The sequence below is a fragment of the Myotis nattereri genome (genome assembly GCF_964212035.1).
Source record: "Myotis nattereri genome assembly, chromosome: 16".
Classification (NCBI taxonomy): domain Eukaryota; kingdom Metazoa; phylum Chordata; class Mammalia; order Chiroptera; family Vespertilionidae; genus Myotis; species Myotis nattereri.
In genome coordinates this window covers 15,281,941-15,303,293 of record NC_138091.1, presented here as the reverse complement: position 1 = coordinate 15,303,293, position 21,353 = coordinate 15,281,941, and the positions used below count along the sequence as shown (strand labels likewise).

Below are 21,353 nucleotides of genomic sequence, written 5' to 3'. Positions count from 1 at the left end.
GTTTAAGAACCCATTGTGGCCCTCGAGTCAAAAAGTTTGCCCACCCCAGTCCTAGACTCTCTGCCCATTTCTGGCAAGAAAAAGTATAAGAGCACATATTATTTGTAAAACAAAGCAAAACAGCCATAACTGGTTTGGCTCAGTGGATAGAGCGTCGGCCTCTGGACTAAAGGGTCCCAGGTTCAATTTCGGTCAAGGGCATGTACCTTGGTTGCGGGCACATCCCCAGTGGCGGGTGTGCAGGAAGCAGCTGATCGATGTTTCTCTCTCATCGATGTTTCTAACTCTCTATCCCTCTCCCTTCCTCTCTGTAAAAAATCAATAAAATATATTTTTAAAAAAGCAAAACAAAAATGGCTACTCTTTTGCTCTCTGATTGGATGACAAAATAAACCTGTAAAGGAGACTCACCCTTCTCCCATCCCCAGGGACTGGCCAAGCTTAGAATGAGCTGAGGAGCACAAGCCCTCCATGAGTCAGGAGTGAAGCCAGAAGCAGAACTGAGGGCCACGTCTGTGCACAGAGCCTCAAATGATCCCACCCAAGTGGCTCAAGGGGTACAGAAACACCCTGGGTGCCCTGGCGTTCCCTCAGTCACAGGTGTACATGTACACTGAAGCACACTCGAAGGCTTGTTATACATACAGGGTGAGAAAAGTAGGTTTATAAGGACCTCTGAGCTCAAGTGTTTTTGAGTGTAGCAAGTAGACTACCAGAACACGTAAATACTTGAAGGCCAGCAATTTGAGCACTTTCGAGATTATACCCAAGTGCCCAGAATTGTGACATTCTTCTGAGTTGATAAAGCTACTGATTATCACACCGCTTGTCTTTCTCCATCTGAGCTGTACACCTACTTTTGCCCACCCTTCTAGACATACTCTAATTGACTAGTTGTTAATTCTTTAATATACAATAAAAGCATTAAAGTTCTGTTTATGAATGTCAACCTAATCAAACTTACTGACAGAACACTTTTTCCTTTGACCTCAATCCAGTTCCTAAATTGTATTGGTTTAAAACAGTGGGAGCAATTGCATCACTAATAAAAAGAAAATAAAAGGACTTTATCACTGCATTCAAAGTATTTTCTCTAAGGTCTCCCTCCCCTGGCAGTACCGTCCAGATGGAAAGAGAACATCGTGTCCCGGCCCAAAATAAACCGTCAAGACCGCGTCCCCTTCCTGCGGCAGCTCCTTTAAGGTTCTAAATCAACTGAAACTACTGCTCAGCAACTTCAGTTCCTCTCTCATGCTCTTTCCCTGCGAAGCACTTGGTTCTAATCAGACCACTTCCTTCCTGCTGCTTTGGTTTTTATTACCAAAGTGCTTCAATCCTTTTCACCACCCCATATGCTACACAACTCCCACTTCTAAAAGCGCATTCTCGGAGATTCCTAAAGAGAAGTCGGGCTCAGCTGAAAGTCTTCAATAATGGAACTGGCCTTCGAATATTCTAGATGAAACTGGGGAGAGACAAGTTTGCCTCCGGTGGTTTTCACCTTTCTTCTGCAGCCCTTCCCTTCTGAAGAGCACACTCCTGCTTTTCTCCAAAACCAAGCGTCCTCCATCCTTTCGCACCCCGGCCGATCCCGGGAAGTGTAATAACAAGACAAGTAAATCATAGTTGGTGTAGACCTCTGTCCAGAAAGGAACTAACACAGCCGGCCTAACTGCTTGTCGTAGAAAGACCTGCTCACAAAGTTGGCTCTTGGCTGGGCGTTTGGGAACTTGAATTTGGGGAGGGTTCCCATCATTCACGCAGAGTGGTCACTGCTCCGAAATTGTATAAACAATATGGTTTATGCTGAACACCTGCTTTCCTTCTGAGAGTCTGGAATTTGGGGAGCTGCCAGGCAGAGGGGGCCTTCGTGGCCAATACCCTCGAAAAATCCCTGGGCCCCGAGTCTTCAATGAGCTTCCGGTTGGCAACACTTCACAGGTGTTGCAGCAATGCCTTGCGGGGGGATTTAAGCACATCCTGTGTGACTCCGTTGGAAGGGGCCTCTGGAAGCTCCTGCCTGGCTTTCCCTGGACCATACCCTTTGCCCCTTTTCTCTGCTGATTTTGCTTTGTATCCTTTCACTGTAACAAATCACAGCCATGAGCATAACTAGAATCGATCTCATTATCCGTGGAAAGTGTGTTCTAGAAAGTCTCCATGGACACTGAATTAGCAAATACTACATCACTGTTCCTAAAGGAAATACATACCTAGTGTGTGTGTGTGTGTGTGTGTGTGTGTACATTTTATTTGTATATAGCTACATATATATCACATGTGGACTATATCTTAAATCCTAAAAACAACTCATAGTGGTAGATTATATTTTATTATATATTTTTTATTTTTCAAGAGGGAAAACAAGGTTCAGAAGTGTTGGTCTGGCTTGCTTGAGACTGCCCCCTATCAGGAGCCAGAACTGGGATTCAAACCCCATCCGACCGGCCTCCATCCTTTGGTCATCTCTGTGTGAGAGCAAAAATGAAAAAGCAGAGCATTGCCTGACTTGACCTTGGCTCGGAATGTGCACAATGGATCCCTCAAAATGTCCACCTCTGTGCACATGCTCGTGAGTCACTGCTGAGACGCTGCAGGAATTGGCCTGGGGGTATAAATTTTAGTGAGTATCAAGTATATACTGAGTTCGATGAGTCCTTCTAGCAAATCACCAAACATGGGGGTGATCTTGGGGACCCCAACAAAGCCTCCAAGAAGAGCCCCAGGTCTCCCCTTCCTGCAAAGGCACCAAGGAGGAGGGACAATATTATCATTGGGCCAAAGTGGCAGGAGGTTGAGCTTCCAGTGTGACCTGCCCTCTGCAGCTATGATCACTGTGGCCTTTCCTCTGAGATTCTCTTTGGTCTCATTTTGACTTTTTGTCGTCCATTCTCCGGTTCAGCTGCTACAGCTGGCATGAGATCCTCCCTCTTGGAAGCCAAATAGGAGCCATGGTGAGCCCCAGGGGAAGGAGGCCTGATGAGTCAGGAGGCCGCTGTACTGGGACCTGAGGATAAATGCCCTTTTCCTTGACAACTGTTTCCACAGCTTTTCCTCTGGAAAATCCTTGCCTCTCTCTCATTAGATCGCCTCTCGGCACGACCAGGGTGAAGATGAAGGCCTAGGCCTAGGCCTAGGAGGAAGGGATAAAGCAGGAACCAGACCAGAAGGGAGAACTAAGTCCTGTGGACCCAACGCAGCTCATCATCAGTTACAGCTAGCAGCAAAGCCAGGTGATAAATGTTGTGCATGTGTCTAAATAGCGTTTCTGTGCCCTGGCTGGTTTGGCTCAATGGACAGAGCATCGTCGGCCTGCGGACTGAAGGGCCCCAGGTTCAAGTCCAGTCAAGGGCACATGCCTGGGTTTCGGGCTCAATCCCCAGTAGGGGGCGTGCAGGAGGCAGCCGATCAATGATTCTCTCTCATCATTGATGTTTCCATCTCTTTCTCTCTTCCTCTCTCTGAAATTAAAGAAATAAATACATAAATGTTGTTTCTGCAGACTCAGCAAATGCAAAGGGTTTGGGCTCCTCATGTGCCCAGAGACTTAGGCAGCTCTGCCAATGTAATGAAGCCTCAGAAAAACGCTTCAACACCAAGGTCTGGGAGCTTCTAGGTTGGAGAACACACTGATGTGATGTAGGAGGGTGACTTACATGGAGAAGGCCCCCCCCCCCCCGCGCCTTGACACCCTCCCTATCTACTCTACCATTTGGTTTTTCTGAGATGTATCCTTTACAACAAAACAGTAGCATAAGTATAGCACTGTCCTGCATTCTGTGAGTCGTTCCCGTACATGACTAAATCCTGAAGGGGGACGGTGGGAACCCAGTGTTTGCAGCCGGCGGGCAGAAGTGACTGGGGACGCCGGGACTTGCAGCCGGCATCGGAAGGGACAGCAGTCTTTTGGGACTGAGCCCTTAAACCCGTGGAATCTGACATTAACTCCAGGCAAACAGTGTCACGATTGAATTAAATGATTGGTGTCAGAAAATTATTGGGATGACACAACTGCCCTTGTGTTTTTTTTTTGTTTGTTTCTCTCTCTCTCTCTCTCCCCCTCTCCCTCTCCCTCTCCCCCTCCCTCTCCCAGCAGCCCCATTACTATAAACCAGTCCCTTCCTAGAGATGAATAATGAATGTTCTGATAACCGATTTTATATCCACCACGTACTTAATACCATTAAGTGCATGAAAAATAATCACCTTGCATAGCTCTAGCTGTCTTATCTCTAGGCAAATTCATCTCTAAACACATCAGATGGTAACTTGCAGGTATCGCTCAAACCACAAAGCCCTAGAAAGCAAGACTAATTACAAACTTGTTTAATTGAAGCTTCCAGAACATGTTTCAGCAAAACAACTTCTATAGATACCATGACCTCATAAAAAATATAAGCCCACTTTGAGCTCAAGACAGTAGCGTAAGCATACAGAGCTGCCCCCTTCCTTCCCAAGACACAGTGAGATGCCAATAACGATGTTTGTGAAGGAATGAACCTGCGGTGGCACTGAGAACACGAAGGAATGCTCTCAGTAAATAAGTCATCATAAAGTCTTCCTTAAAAAACAAGGATAATTGGGACTGTACGGGCAAATAAAAACTGAAAGAAATGTGACTTTAAATACACAAAGACAGAGACAGGGGTTCTTTTTTCCCAACAGAACCCGGAGAGTCTCCCAGCTTGGAGTCCATTGCGACTGGGAGCCAAAAATGGTCTAAACATGGTTGCCAGGCAGGAATCGGGGCAGCAGAGGGAGAGTCGTCCACAGAGCAGCTGGCCAGTGGCCCTTACCCCTGCCCTGTCTGTGGGCCTGGCTCCGAGCCGGAACCACCAGAGTAGCTCTCTCTAGAGAGGAAGGTTTGCCCGGGCCGTGCCCAGGGTGTTGGTGTTCAGGCTGGCGAGTGAGTCAAAAGAAGAGCCTCTAGGATAGACGCAGCGGAGAAAAGAAATTAAATATATGTCACCCCAAGGTTAGAGCTCTCCTTACCTGTGTAATTTTGGGGGAAGCGTTACAGCAAAGGGTCTTGAACCTGCTCGTGTCCTCTTCTACTGACCACACACCTGAAAGGGAAATCTGCCTCCTGGTCTATCCTGCCCACTTATACTGAGTCCACACCCAGTCCTCCCATTCAAGAAAGAATGTCTGGGGCCAATGAACCTACCTAAATACCAAGAAAGCCTACGTCAGCTGCCTCTATTCACTGACATGGTCCTTAATTCATAAATATAAAGCCAATGAAGAATTAGTAGATATGTGTCTTCCCTCTTCTCAGGACATCAATCATGCTGAATGAGGACCCACATTAACGGTTGAATTTTAACTGAATTACCTCTTTAAAGTCACTATTTCCAAATACTGTAACATTCTGAAGTCTTGGAATTTAGGACTTTCAACATATGAATTTTGAGGGGACATAATTCAGCCCATAACAGAATTAAAGAGGAAGAATGAGATGAACAACCCAAAACTTTATCAAGAGGAAAAAGAAGTATCGTGAGGAGCAGAAGGAAAATTTTAAAGTTCTAACTGGTACCATTTAAAGGTTGAAAAGATTTTACAACCTTAAAAACATACTTCTGTAAAAAAATAAAATAAAGAAATGTAAGCATTAAAGCTTATTGGTGCTTAAAAGTATAGTCCTCAAAATTAAAAAATATCAATTAGAAGAGCTGAGTAGTAAAATGGCTACAACAATTTTAACAGAAATCAGTAAAACATGTTGTTAAATCAAAATAAAATACTGACTATAAAAAGGGGAGCTTCAGCCGAACCGGTTTGGCTCAGTGGATAGAGCGTCAGCCTGCGGACTAAAGGGTCCCAGGTTCGATTCTGGTGAAGGGCATGTACCTTGGTTGCGGGCACATCCCCAGTAGGAGGTGTGCAGGAGGCAGCTGATCGATCTCTCTCATTGATGTTTCTAACTCTCTATCCCTCTCCCTTCTTCTCTGTAAAAAATCAATAAAATATATATTTAAAAAGGGGGGGGGGAGCTTCAGTTTAAAACAACATGAGAGATAAGTTTGAAGGAAAGTTTAAGAATTCTTGACTTATTCAGTGATATTTACTTTAGACTTTGTTAGAAAAATGTAAATTGAGGTATGCTAGTTAAAAATATAAGGGTGGCTGTAGCCCAAGGTAAGTGGCCTAGCTGAGCATCTCCTTCTTGGATGAGGATAGGGGAAGTTCATTTCCCATAAAACTGCCACTTCCCAGCTTCTGGCTCTATGTGGGGAGCCCACGTTCAGCCCCTCACAATGCACAGGGACCACAGCCTCAACGCCCCTCTCTGCATGAGTGTTATAACGCTAGCCCCTGAGGTCTGTAGCTGGTCCAGTTTTCTCTGAGGGCCATGAGACTTCCATTCCACTTGCCGCTACAGGTTTGTGCCTTCATTTCCAACACCTGAGAACTCCTTTTCTTGCTTCCAAACTCAGCTAAGAATGGAAAGCCAATTTTTAAAAATACACAGGTGGGCAAAAGGAGGTGTACAGTTGTGAGTATGTGAAACACAGAGTATATCCTTGTATTGTTATTAATCAACTAGAGGCCCAGTGCACGAATTCATGCACCGGTGGGGTCCCTCAGCCTGGCCTGTGGGGACTGGGCCGAAACCAGCTCTCCGACATCCCCCAAGGGGTCCCAGATGGCGAGAGGGCGGTTCTCGGGTGACGCGCCCCGGAATTGGGCTCCCTCCTCTCTGGTTCGGGGTGCAGCACTCAAGAACCACAGCTGCCAAATCACTTTAAAATTTTCCTTCTGCTCCTCACGATATTTCTTTTTCCTCTTGATAAAGTTTTGGGTTGTTCATCTCATTCTTTCTCTTTCATTCTGTTATGGGCTGAATTATGTCCCCTCAGCAACTCCTGTGTTGAGCGTCTGTCCCCTGGTGGTCACTGGGCGTCATAGCTACTGGCCGGACGGTCGGATGGTCACTTAGGCTTTTATATATTTAGATTGTTGGATTATTTTCCATACAAACAACTGTAAACCTCCGTTTGCCCATCCCTGTATGTCGCCTAATATTTCCATGTGTTTGGAAAAAGGAGTGGTGGGACTCCCCCTTCAGCTCAGTCTACCATTTTGACCGAAAGTCTACACTGAGAATAAATACAGTTGATAATAAAAAGTACATTTAAAGCACACTATCCTAAGAGCTTCATGTATCAACTCATTTCATCTTCATAACGACACTATAAAATAGGCACTAAAGTCCCCATTTTAGAGACAAGAAAGGACAGAGGAAGAGGCAGTAACTTGCTCAAGGTCTCAAGGTCACATGGCTAATATGTATCAGAGGCAGTTTGGCCCTTACCTGCTAACTGCCCCTGTGATATTCATTTCTGCTGTTCAACCAACACTGTTGGTTCTCCTTCCCCCAAAACAAGATACATGAGTATGATTATACCTCCTAGTTTCATCACTGGTGGGGGCACATGACTACCTCTGACCAATGAGTTGTGAATGAAACTGGCACATCCCTTCTGGGCCAGAGCATATAATCGCAGAAACAAGACCCTCCAGTGCTCTCTTGCTCTCTGGCACGGTGACCAGCAATGTATGAAATGGTGGCTATTCTGTCAGCCAGGGATCTTAAGTAACTATGCCCATCACTGACCCAACCTGAGTTGGTTTTTTATTCTTGCTATAAACACACAGGTCAGAAGTCTGCCATGAGTAAAACCAGGTGTCAGCAGGGAGGCATTCCTTTCTGGAGGGTCTAGGGGAGAATTAAATGTCCTTGCCTTTTCCAGCTTCGAAAGGCTGCTGGCATTCCTTGGCTTGTGGCCCCCTCTACCATCTTCAAAGCCAGCAACAGTAGATGGAGCCCTTCTCATATTACATTACTCTGAACTCTAACTTCTACCTCTGTCTTCCACTTTTAAGGGCCTCTGTGATGACACTGGACCGCCCAGATAATCCAGAATAATTGTCCTACGGTCAGCTGGTTTAGCAACCTTAATTCCATTGGCAACGGATGCCCCTTGGCCATGTAACCTAATATATTCACAGGTTCTAGTATGTGACAACTTTTTGGGGGGAGTGGGGAGGTTGTACTCTTCTGCCTACCACAGTACTTTATACCAATCACATCAGCCCTTCTGGGGTGAGGCCCAAGCATCAATACTGTTTATAGGTCCCCAGATAATTTCCATGTACTGACAAGTTTGAGAACCAGTACCCTATGTTGAATATGTGGAGAGAATATACTTAGTCCTCTACTTTCATATTGCCTCTCATGTTCACATGACAGATATAAACCCTACACATGCACAGAAGAACATCACACAGTTACATACCCACGCATCTACCATGCTAGTCGCAGTCGGAGACTCTGTTCATCACATTTTAACTCCATCCTTTTCACTTTCTCCCCGCCTCCCAGTCCTCATCTTTCTTCTAGCCCCGGATGCGTGCATGTGTACATAGACAAACATGAGATATTTTCCCATTCATTGCCAAAATAAGCTGTTTTCCCGTGGTGGCCTCCCAGAGAGACCGAGTTATGCTGGTGGTTTTCCAACATGCACATTTGCTCCTCAGAAATGGGGCAGAGTCAGCCATTTTCTTTCATAGGAACCAAGAGGCTCTGAGGATAAAAATTATATCCCTGCCGGACTATAATCAGCCTCTACTGCTCGTGTATCTGTAGGTGTTGAGAACAGGGCTGTGGCCCCCGCTGGACTGTTACTGTGATCTGAGTGTGCACTGAGGAATCTGGACAGTGGAGAAGGACACCACTTTGGTTGTAAATATCTCTATTTGATTGACTGACCTACTGAATTATTCTCTTGGTTTTCATTAATGAGAGAAACAATAGGCTAAGATAAAGGCCAACCAGGCCATTTTGGAATCAAGTATCAAAACCTTACTAGCAAAACACATTGTACTTAGAACATAACCACAAAGCTGAAGGGTCAAATGATCATCAATTTAGAAACTCAGTTTCCAATCTCCTCATATAGATTTAAAAAGGGCCTGACCAGCACCAGGGATTATCCTGTTCATATGTCAGTGACCGAGCCGAAGGAGGACTAGGGTGAGCAGTTTAGTGGCAATGCCAGTGAGGGGAGACCTCCGTGTGCAGTGGACCTGGGCTGGTCGCTGGTGAAGGTGCGGTCAGCAGGAGAGAGCAGCGGAGGCCAAACCAAGGTCACCTCATGCATCAGAGTTTAGTGCTTCCGTTCGAGGTGAACTGCATGGGAGGCTGGGCACAGAGGGCTCCGTCAGACTCCCAGACACTGTTCATAAGGAAGAACTGTGGTGCTGGTTTACTAGGAACATCCTTCAAGTTCACGCTCAAGAGGACAGGGCGTTTTGAAAGGAACACAAACAAGAAAATGAACGGGACTGAGCTGACTGAAGTAGGTGTTGCTGAGACCTAATTCTGGCATTGGCCAAACCTTCAAGCAGGGGTGGGGAACGTCCGGCCCTCGGGCTGTATAAGGCCCGAGAAATCACTTGCGCTGGCCCTGCCAAGGCGTTAGGGGTGAGTTAGTTAAATGTCTGACCAAATACAGCAGCTAATGTTTGAGTTGATAATTGTGTATGGCCCGGGAATGATGTTATAAATATCCAAATGGCCCTGGGCGGAAGAAAGGCTCCCATTAAAGTCAGCACCACGAAGAGCCAGAGAGGCACCGCTCTGGTGGGTAAACAGCTGTCTCAGCCGTCTCTGCCAGTGTGTGCCAGTCCCCATCACTCCTTTTGATGTTCAAATATCCCACATTTGGCCAATCCTCTTTATCTCTCTCTGTCAACCTTTGCGCCTTTCCCTTCCTGAAAGAAACCAAGGTGATAAGGAAGACCACTGTCTCAAGAGCATCAGTACTGGGACTGAGGGGACCAGTGTGTCCTTTGGAAGAAGCACGAAATAACTACTATGCTCCCTGAAGGACACAGAATGCTCAGAGATCGCCTACGCTTACCAGTGAACTACCATGATAAAGGCATGCTAGAGCCCATCAGTGGAATTTTCATGTTGAAAGGTTAGGAAGGGAACGTGGTAGGCTGAATAATATAGACCCTCATCCTGGTCCCTGGAATCTGTGAATGTTACCTTATATGGCAAAGGGACTTTGCAGGTGTGTTAATAAGTTAAGAATAAAAAAGGGGAAGGGATTAAGATATAAAATTACCAGCTATAAAAATAATCACAGGAATGTAAAGTACAACATAGGGAATATAGTCAATAATATTGAAATAACTGTGTATGGTATCAGATGGGTACTAGACTTACAGAGTGGTCCCTTTGTAAGCTTTATAAATAACTAATCCCTTTTTGACCTCCTGAAACTAATAGACTATTGTATGTCAACTATAATTGAAAAAAATAATTATAAATAAATTAATTAAAGATATGAGATGCAGAGATTATTCTAACACGCAGCAAAGTACAAAAACTATTGAACTAGAGAAAAGACTAGATAAGGACATGCTGACGTGGTTGCTTCTGTGGGAAAAATGTATGGGAAGTCAGCAAGTCACCTCACCCAAGAATGAACCATCAATCCTTAACCATCTGCCCACAGATGACTACACAGTGGCCTATCTAAGCACGTCATAGGATGGCACGCTTCCCCAGTGTGGTGTCCCTTCTAGTCTGACCCACTGCATATGCTCCATTTCCTTGGGACAAAGAGCAATTACACATATGACAGGCAGACTTTCTACAGAGCTAACTTTCTTACCAATACCACCTTTCACGGAAGGAAGGGGCCAGTGACTACATCATATGCAAACACATGAATCAGCACATTCACACGAACACTATCAGGAAAAGGACTACACTGTCTTCCTCTCTGGGCTTAAACTACGAAAAACCACTATTAGGACTGTAAAGATGGAGAGCTTTTCATTTGCTTTAGTCATCTATTTACTTACGATAGGTTATAGATGGGGATTGTTTATATATTATTTATTTGGGAACAAATTAACTCATTCTTCATAGAGATCCAGAAAAGTACTACTTGTACAATTTTGACAGGGACAGCCCTCCCTCCAGAGCGAGCGTCTGCCTGCTCCTGGGGCTTCCGCATACATGACATGTTTACTAAACAGCCATTCCATCATGGGTCTCCATAGTACTATCACCAAGAGCCAACACACAACCTCTTACTTCTTACTTTTCTCTCCCTACTTTGTCTTTCCCAGAGAGGGAGCTAGTGAAGTAGAAGAGGCAGTCACGTGAGAATCAGAAGACCTGTTTGGAATTTAGTTCCATCCTGTATAAATGATGCCATGTTAGGAGTCCCTCAGCCACTCTGAGCTCTGTCTCTAACAAACTGACACCACTGCCTTCACAGTGTTAATGAAATAAAACAATACAGATGAAAGTGCTCGGCACACAGTAAGAACTTCATGAGGCTCAGCTTTCACACATCACCCCCTGCTGAAGCCTCTCACGTCTCGTGTTCCGTCGTCCTCTCATGAGCTCTGGCCCCGTATCTCCCACCGTCTCCTCAATGCTCCGGCTCGGATCTCTTACTGGCATCTCCAACTGGACATGTCTAAACTGGATTTATGATCTGCACTCACAACCATGACCCTCCAACTGCCCTGACCGTGTCCACCAGTTAAAGTGCCATCGGTCCCCCGCCCCATCCTTTCCTCTCCATTCCCACTGCTCAACTCTCATTCAGGCTCAGAGCCTCGCAGCTCACACCTCAAGCGCCGGAGCCTGTCAGGTAAAGCCCTGTCGCTTCCAAGCCAGCCTGCTTGTGGACTGCAGATGATTCTCTCTTCAAACAGACTCACCACATCGAGCCCTGAATAAAGATCCTCAAGCACTTTCTTGCCCTGCAGCTGGCATCTGTGATGGAGGAGGAGCCAGCTCCACCGGGCATGCAGAGGACAGTGTGCCTGTCCCCGCAGCTCCCCTGTGCCTCCCATCAGTGTGCCAGGCACTGAGCAACTTCACTCCATGATGCACGAAGGAAAGCTCTCAGAATAGGTGGATCGTAAAACGAAGTATTTTTTAAAGCAGTTCCAGAGAACTGGAAATTTTTTATCAAACTTCTTTACACAGTATTTAGTAACTACAATCAAAATCTGCCACAAACCACCCCCAATTGCATTAAGTATAATAATCCATTGATAGTAAACCACGTTACATGTTTTGTAATATTACAATCATTTAACAAATATCCAAGCCTTCAGTATTTATACTAAATAGCAAAGGCGGTCAATCTCAGAGATGTTCTTACCATTTTGTTCCTCCAGTTCATTCCCAATCTCCTGCCCCATTTGTTTTTGGCGACTTATGATAGAAGAAAGGGCATCAAGGCCTGCATCCTGTTCTGAAAGAAAAAGTAAAACAATTAACTAAAAACCGAAGGAAACCATTTAAAGTCCAGAAATATACCCAGGCATATAACACAACTCAATATATGATAAAAGTAACATTTTAAATCACTAGGAAAAGGAGAGAGAAAACAGTTAACACTATTGGAACAAAATGAAGAAAAAAAATTAAGTGCCTACCTCATACCTTAAATGAAAATGATTTCCAGATGAATTAAAATTTTAAATATTAGAAATGAGCATGAAATTTGACTATATAAACATTTAAACTTTCGAATATTTAATACATAAAGAGCATGTGCAAATCAGTAAGAATTAATCTTCCAAGTTTTAAAATGGGCAAAGGATATAAACAAGAAATGAAAATGAAAAAGAATGCGAATACCCAGGGTTAACGAAGTGTGAAGAACTAGAAGCTCCTACGTACCGCCTCATGGGAGGACAGCTCACAGGCCTTTCCGGAGAGCAAACCATGCCTACCTTTTTATCTGCCAGCTCTACGTCTACAAATGTACGCAAGAAAGCATCAGACGGCATGCAAGATGTACATCCAATGACATTCCTTGACACATCGCTTCCTGTGCTAGTTGTCAGTGTATTACCTCTCAGCTCCAAACTGACCCCCTTTTGACCGCTCTGTGAAAATGGACCTGGGTCCTTTAAATACTTTTCCCTTTGCCATCTTTGTCATTAGAGGGGACTACAGAGACATCAGAGGAGGAAAGGTTTGCTTCCTGCCTGCACCCCGCTCTCTCGCAGGGCTCCTGCAGCCTTCCAGCTTCTCCAGTGTCCTCCAGCGCACAGAGGCCAGCAGCACCCCAAGGTCAGCAGGGCACCCCCTCCGTGGGCAGTTCCATAACAGAGTGCCTCCACTTAGACACTTCCCCAGGAATAATATCCCTAGCATCCTAGAGGGCAGATTCTAGCAGATTGTCTGGCTGCAAACCACAGGGACTTCTCTGAAATCGTTACTCTAACGTCCTGTTATAGTTAATAATTCTGTATATTAAACTTTCAACCCTCTTTCTCCTAATTGGACCCACACTGATACATTTATAATAGTGCAAAACTGGAAACTATCCAAATGCCCAAACACAATGATTTGTTTAAAAATGTATATAGAGCCATGTAATAAAATACTACAGAGCCATTAAAAGTGATATGGTCCATGGATATTTTGATGTTGAAAGAAATCCCTGATATGTTATTAAGTGTAAAAATGCAGGACACAAACAATAAATAGTAAAAATAGCATTTTTGGTTTTTTAAATGTACTGCTTTTCTAGATTGTGAAAATTTAAAGAAAAAAAGAACTCGAAGTACTTTCTTTAAAATTTTATATTGGTTTGTTCTTTGCAGTCTCAGTAATCTCTTTGTAAGAACCATTCTCTTTGCTTTCAGGTGCATTTGGAAGAACATTCTGAGGCTGAATCTAAGGACTCTTTCTACCCAGGCAATCTGCCAGATGAGGTAACATGCCAATTGTGGCTTCATTTGTTGACGGGGTTCTTTTCATGACTAGTTCACATAAAGGCATATCTTCAAAAGCTGACATCACAACCGTCTTCTTATGCAAGATCACGTTAACATTGACTTGTATTTTTTCCTAGTCTTTTTATGGAATTAAGCCATTGCGCTTAACTCATTAATTCATCTGGAATTTATTTAAACTAATGGTGTGAGGTAAGGACCCCTCAGTGACATTTTTTGACACTACGTATTTTTCAAACTATACAAATGACCTGCTTTCTCCAGGGATCATTCTAAGGGACCATTTTATAGCAAAATCTCTTTATAATGAGGTCCTTTTGGTCTTTAGTAACAACCTCTTGGATGGCCTCCAAGATAAATCTATCATCAACCTAGTGCTGCTATAGGATGACCAATATTATAGCGAAATTCCAAATGCATCCCAGAAAGAATCTACATACAGGACTGAGGGTCAAGAGTCAACATGAATTAAAAGGTAAAACAATTTAAAAAGAGGAAAGACGATTCCTCTACAGTTTTCAATTAGAAAAAGAATCATTAAAGTTATGAAGTTGCTTTATCTAGTAGAGACACAGATTATGAATGAAAAATAACTACTCTGCACTCTTTTCTCTCAACCTTGACTCGTGATATGGTTTAACTACCTAAAGGCTCTCTTCCTAATACAAAACAGAAAGAGGGCTGAACATTCTGCTCCACTGAAATCATTTCTGTTAGAACCGAGCACCTCCCCACTATGGTTAAGAGAATAACATTTTCATTCCAGAATCCAAAGACACAGACAGTCCAGGGATCTGAGACACTGCATATGTGATGATGATATTGATGACCTAAGCTTCTCCAGATCCTAAAGCAGCAATTCCAAGGGGAGGTGCTACGGTCATCTTAGAGACAATGAACCAAGTAAAATACTTCTGCTTACACAAATATAAACAGACAGTCATGCAGCACCATGCAAAACTATGACGTCATACTGAGTAGCTCATTACTGTCATCTGCCCTACCCTATCACATAACCCAAGTCATTCCATCACAATCGATCATTTGCAACATACAACAGTCTATTAATCATGCTTCGATTTTATAATGATATTAATTTTTTAAAAATGGGTAACCATTGTGATACGTAGAATAATGTGCCCCCTAAAGATTTCCATTTCCTAATCCCTGGAACCTGGGAATATATGAGCTTACTCGGCAAAAGGAACTTTGCAGTTGTGATGAAGATTAAGGCACTGGAAATGGGAGATTATTCGGATTGTCCAGGTGGACCCAGTGTAATCACGAGTCCTTAAGACAGAAACCTCTTCTAGCTGCAGCCACAGGGAGACATGAAGAGGGATCTGAGAGATGCAACTACTGGCTTTGAAGCCTGAAGCAGGGAACGACGAGACGGGCTGGCGGCCTCTAGCAGCTGGAAAAGGCAAGGAGATGCACTCTCCTCGGGAGCCTCCATCAAGGAAGCCAACACCTCTGCCCCAGCCCAGAGACCCACAGTGAACTTCTGACCTACGGGACTGTAAAATAATAAGTTTGAATTTTAACTCACCAAATTTGTACTAATTTATAATGACAGACTAGAAAATGAATACAATCATTTTTTTTAAATCCCTTTGGAATAATTAGGTGTTTGGAGATTTTCTATCTTTAGATATTCAGAAAAGCCATCTTCTAACTAAATATCATGTAATTGTGGGAGGACTATCTGGTGGCTGCAGATTAAAAATAAAGAGTCATCATACTGTACTCTTACCAAAAATAACAAACTTGATTCTGATCAAGCCACTAAATCTAACTACCAATTTACAGAAGATATGCGGGACAGAGGAATACTTTAATATATGGGCATACAAATAGCAAGATCTAGATGATGGGAAACTACACGGCAAATGACCCTGTTTCTTCGACCAAGAAAATGCAAAGAAAAAAAAAAGAGAGAGAGAGCTGGCAAAGGAACCTATCTATTAAAGGAACCAAAGGGACATCAATTAGTTGCAATATACAGACTATATTCAGATCATGAATCGAACAACCTAAAAATAACAAAACCCAACATCATGGGACAATCAAGGAAATCTGAACACTCGATGTTTGATTATACTATGGAATTATTATGAACTTGCTAAGGGTGATAATGGCGTTGTAATTATATTTTTAAAAAACAGTTCTTCTCTGTTTAAAACATACTTTAGAGACATATTCTGGAATATTCACCCATGAAATGACATAATAAATACCTGAGATTTGCTTCAAAAATAATCCACGGAATAGGTAGTTGGGTAGACATATGGATGAAACACAATGGACTATGAATTGATAATTGCCGAAACAATTGACGGGTAGACTGGAATCATTATCTTACTCTTTCTACTTTTATATGTTTGAAATTTTCCACAGCAAAAAATTATCAACTTTTTAACAAGTAAATAAAACAAAGGGACAGTGCTAAGAGCTGCAGCCTCAGGCCCCTGACTAAGCACATGACAAAGGCCCCTAGGGCTGGGCTGTGTCTTCTTTCCCTATGTCTTTGTCCCAGTTCAGAGCCCAACTGGTGGCACAGCGCAAGTAGTTAATAAATTATGTGAAATCAAGAATAACCAAAGAGACCTCTAGGTCTGTAGAAGAAAGAAATTTAGTCTCTACTAGACATACGAAAGGGCTTCTGGTCAATACAAGACAGCCTTCTAAGTTCAGGTAGTAGAAAAGTCATTGAGGTTTACTGCCCAGTGCCCAGAGAGGACCAATGGAAATTCTCATGTTTACATATAGAGGGAGCTCTCCCTGAGTAAGGAGAAGGAAGGAACAAATGAGGAAAAGATTAGGTCAAGCTGGATAAAGCTAATCATTTTCCCAGCATTGGAAAGACTCTTAGAGCAAGATCTAAGAATAGATGATTTTATTGTGAGATTTTAGTGAAAGATTCCTGGTCTAGGTGATAGTTACAAGGAAGAAAGTTGTCTGTGAAGTACGAATTGCAAGAATCTGACTTGCTGGAATCTGACTAGCCACCTTCCCACCAGGCCTAAGAACACAGAAATCTAGAAAAACGTGCAGCTTTCTGCTAGAATCCAGAAAGGACACCTATAAAATAACAGTTAAGAAACCCCATCAACAAAGACCTCCTGAGTGAAGATAGAACAATACCTCATACCTTCTCCAAGGTCTGCCGTCGACTCAGAGACAGGGGTCTGTATTAATCACAAAGTTACCTTCCCTTGTTCTATCTCGGGAATTTTTGAGGAGATCTAGGTACTGTCATCACCTCCTCCATCTCATGCTTAATGTCCATTTGTGCCTCAAATTACAGCGTGACTAACACAGAAGCCGAGACCGGCTGACTGGCTGTAACAAGGCCTAGCTTCTAGCTTAGTCGAAGAAGGCATTCGTTGCCGAGTCCAAGGTCTGCCAACAAACTGTTATTTTAGGATGATTTTCAGCGTGTTTCTAAGGGTCAACTAAAGTACAGAAAGGCTAACAGAGTGTATGGGCCAAAGGAAGCTAGAAATGACCCTTCGTGGTGCTTTATTTTTATCTGGTGCAAGCCCTGGTGATGAAACAAAGCCATAGCAACCTCAGCACATTGCCAAGAGTCTTGAGGCAGAGAAAAGGCTAACAGGGCTTCATGTAAATTTTTACTTCCATTTTTGTGTTTATCCTTGAAAATCAACTGCTAGGAAAGCAGAGAGGGATCCAGCATTTCAAAACACAAAGGTAAACGCAGAAAAACAAACTGACCTACAGTATGAGCTGCTACTCTCGTCCATTCCTTCCTCTCTCCACCCGCCAACAAACCGCCAAGGCTCCGCATCGCAGTAAGGATGCTCTGTCACAGGGACTCACTGACAAAAACTTGCAGGTGGCATCCGCTCACACTGACTGTAGCACCTTCTCGGTGACAGGGATACTGTACCTAACTGGAAAGAGCTTTTCCTGGCACAAAGCCACAATGCCAGAAAATTCCTTAGCGTGATCTAACAAGACCAGCTCTTCAGGAGCCATGAATCCTGAAGAGTGAGGCACTGCTAATGAATGGCTGTGCTTCGGGTACAGCTGCATTGCTCTAGATTTCTCCACTTTGCTTCAAACATGACAATGGGTGAGGTCTGCGGAACTGCAGATACGAGGGAGACACCGTGTCTCGTTCGCTGGGGATCCTCACAACAGAATTAGACTTCTGCTTCTCGCCAAGATGAACCGACAGGGACGAGATTTACTTCTGGCCTGAAACTTGGGGGAAATCACACACACAAAAAAACCACAGGCAAAATATACCCCCCCCCAAAAAAATCATTTCAAGACACAGACATTAGGAATTGAAGGACGTGATCCCTGAGAGAGGGGAAACAAACGAGATTACTGCCCTGGGAGAGCTGCCAGGCTGTGGGGGTGGGACAGATGGACTCAGGTGGAGCCTGGCCATCGCCCTGAGTTGAAAAGAATCAGAACAGGTCAGGGTGGTGAGAGTATTCGGGGCACAGGACCAGAGAGGAGAGAGGTGGCAAGAGAGAAGCCTGGGGGTCCGCACGGGGACCATCTTGAGGCTTCAGCTGAGTGCTGGTCAGGGCACTTAGCTGAAGAAACTAACCAAGGCTGGGGCAAGCACCCCCCAAAAGGGGCCTCTGGGCGCAAACAGGGTTGGACACAGTTCCATTCCCACTGACCAGGTCACCTCATAACTCACTCGGCAGAGTGCAGGCGGACCTCGTTTTATGGTACTCACTTTATTGCACTTCACAGATGTTGTGTTTTTTACAAAGTGAAGGCAAGTCCCTCCACCAGCAAGAAGATTACGACTCCCTTTGTTGGGACGCTCACTCCGCTGCAGCGGTCTGGAACAGAACCTGCAACGTCCCTGAGGTGTGTCTGTGCTCAGAGGCTTTTGGCTCAGTAGTGGGGTAAATGACCGCTAGCCTGGCGTCAGCAAACATCTTCTATCAAGGGCCAGATATTAAATATCTTAGGCTTTGTGGTTCATACTGTCTCGAGACCAACTACTAAACTATGCAATTGTAGCAGGAACGCATCCATAGATAAAATGAATAAGCATGGCTGTGTTCCCAGGAGACTTTATTTATGGACACAAAACTCTGAATTTCATATCATTTTCAGTCACAAAATATTCCCCTTTTGACTATTTTCTGAACACAGAAATGTGAAACACATTTTTAGTTTACAAAAACAGGTAGCAGGCCGAATGTGGCCACAGATTATGGTCTGCGGACCCTTGCTCTAAAGCACACACTGATCTGGTCCACATTACAAAGCAAGACCCAAATAACAGCATCCCAGAGAATAATCTCAAAAGTATTTCTAGAAATACAAAGCTACCCAGTACCAGCCCTGGCTGGTGCTTCTCAGTGGTTAGAAAAGTCAGCCTGCACACCAAAGGGGCACAGGGCATGTACCTGGGTTGCAGGTTCAATCCCAAGCCCTGGTCAGGCAGCGTGCAGGAGGCAACCAATCTCTCTCTACTTCTCCTTCCCTCCCTTCCTCCCTGCCTTTATCCCTCCTTCCTCCTTCCATTCCTTCTACTTTCTCTAAAAATCAATAAAAAAAAAAATATTCTCAGGTGAGGATTAACTATATATACACACACACACACACACACACTAGGGGCCAGGTACACGAATTTGTGCATGGGTGGGGTCCGGCTGGCCCGCCCTGATGGGGGCCCGATCAGGCCAAGCCAGTGGGGGGGAGGGGCCGCAGGCGGTTTGCTGGCCAGCCCTGCCCCCAATCAGGATGGGGGAGCCGATTGAGGACTGGGTTTGGTGGGGGAGGGGGACTGATTGGGTCCCAGATCAGGCTGGTTGTCTGCTGTAGTGCACGTCACAGCCACCTGTCATACTGGTCGTTCCACTATTCCAGTTGCTGGGCTTTTATATATATAGATAGAAAAATTCACAGTACCTGGCTTCCAAATGAATACTTCTCCTCTAATATTAGAAATAAGACAAGGATGTCTGCTCTTATCATTTCTATAAAGCAAGGGAGGAAAAAAAGACATCCAGATTGAAATGAAGTGAAACTATACCAACTGAAAAACAGAGACCACCAGAGTGGATCAAAACAGAGGAGCCAACTATATCCTATCTACAATAACCCCACTTTAAACCTAAAAGTACATACAGATTAAAAGTAAATAAATGGAGAAAGATATACCTTTCTAACACTAATCAAAAGAAAGCGGGAGTAGTTATTTTATTTCAGAGCTGACCTCAAAGCAAATAAAGTTATCGGGAATAAAGAGGGGCATTATGTAATTATAAGGAGGTTAATTCTCCAAAAAGAAATAATCCTTAATGTGTAAGTGCCTAATAACAGAGCATCTAACTACTGCATGAGGCAACGAGTGATAGAACTGCAAGGAGAAATAGATGAATCCACTATCATAGTGGGAGACCTCAACACCCCTCTGTTAGAAATGGAAAGATCCAGCAGGCAGGAAATCAGTAAAAACATAAATTCAACACCATCAATCAACTGGATATAATGGACATCTACAGACTACTTCATTAAACAGCAGAATAACATTCTTCTCAAGCTTATATGGTACATTCACCAAGACAGACCACATTCTGGGCCATAAAATGCACCTTAACAAACTTAAAATAGAAATCATACAATGTTTGCTCTCAGACTAAAATGAAATTAAGCTAGAAATTAATAACAGAAAGAAAAATCAAAAATACTAAAATATACAGAGATTAAACAACACACTTTTACAGATTTTTTTATAAATGTTTTTATTGATTTTTAAAAAATATATATTTCATTGATTTTTTACAGAGAGGAAGGGAGAGGGATAGAGAGTTAGAAACATCGATGAGAGAGAAACATCGATCAGCCGCCTCCTGCACACCTCCCACTGGGGATGTGCCCGCAACCCAGCTACATACCCTTGGCTGGAATCGAACCTGGGACCCTTCAGTCCGCAGGCCGACACTCTATCCACTGAGCCAAACTGATTAGGGCTTGATTTTATTATTATTATTATTATTATTTTTAGAAAGAGAGAGAAGAAGGGATAGGGAGAGAGATCAGAAACATCAATGAGAAACATTGACTGGCTGTCTCCTGCACACCCCCTACTGAAGATTGAGCCCACAACCTGGGCATGTGCCCTGTCTGGGAATCAAACCAGTGCCCTCTTGATGTGTGGGTGGATGCTCAACCACTGAGACACACCAGCTGGGCTAAACAATACACTTTTAAATAACACCTGTGTCAAAGAAAAAAATCTCAAGAGAAATTTTTAAATATTTTGAACTAATATAAATGAAAACAACATCAAAATTTATGGGATGCAGCAAAAGCAGTGTATAGAGGAAAATTTATAGCACTGAGGTAGTAAAGGGTGTCCCAAAATTCATGCAAGAAGTAATTTTGATAGAAAACACAGGTTTATTATTAAAAATTGTAAATTTTTTATTGATTCATAAAGCATACAGTATAGGGTTATGTATGGAGTAGCATATTGGGTAAATGGCCTCTACAGCTTTGCTGGCACATACGCACTCTTTTGTTGAAATTTTCCATGACCGTTTTGCATAAAT

General features: G+C 43.7%; 1 protein-coding gene across 2 annotated transcripts in view; it reads right to left on the bottom strand.

Annotated features, from left to right (window-relative positions):
- The window catches only part of STX8 (syntaxin 8), a 231,097-nt gene that overhangs the window by 159,774 nt on the left and 49,970 nt on the right, over positions 1-21,353 (bottom strand). For both annotated transcript variants that reach the window (XM_081109978.1, XM_081109979.1), the window contains one exon: positions 12,210-12,302. In XM_081109978.1, coding sequence (XP_080966104.1) covers positions 12,210-12,302 — 93 coding nt within the window. The remainder of the gene's footprint in view (positions 1-12,209; positions 12,303-21,353) is intronic.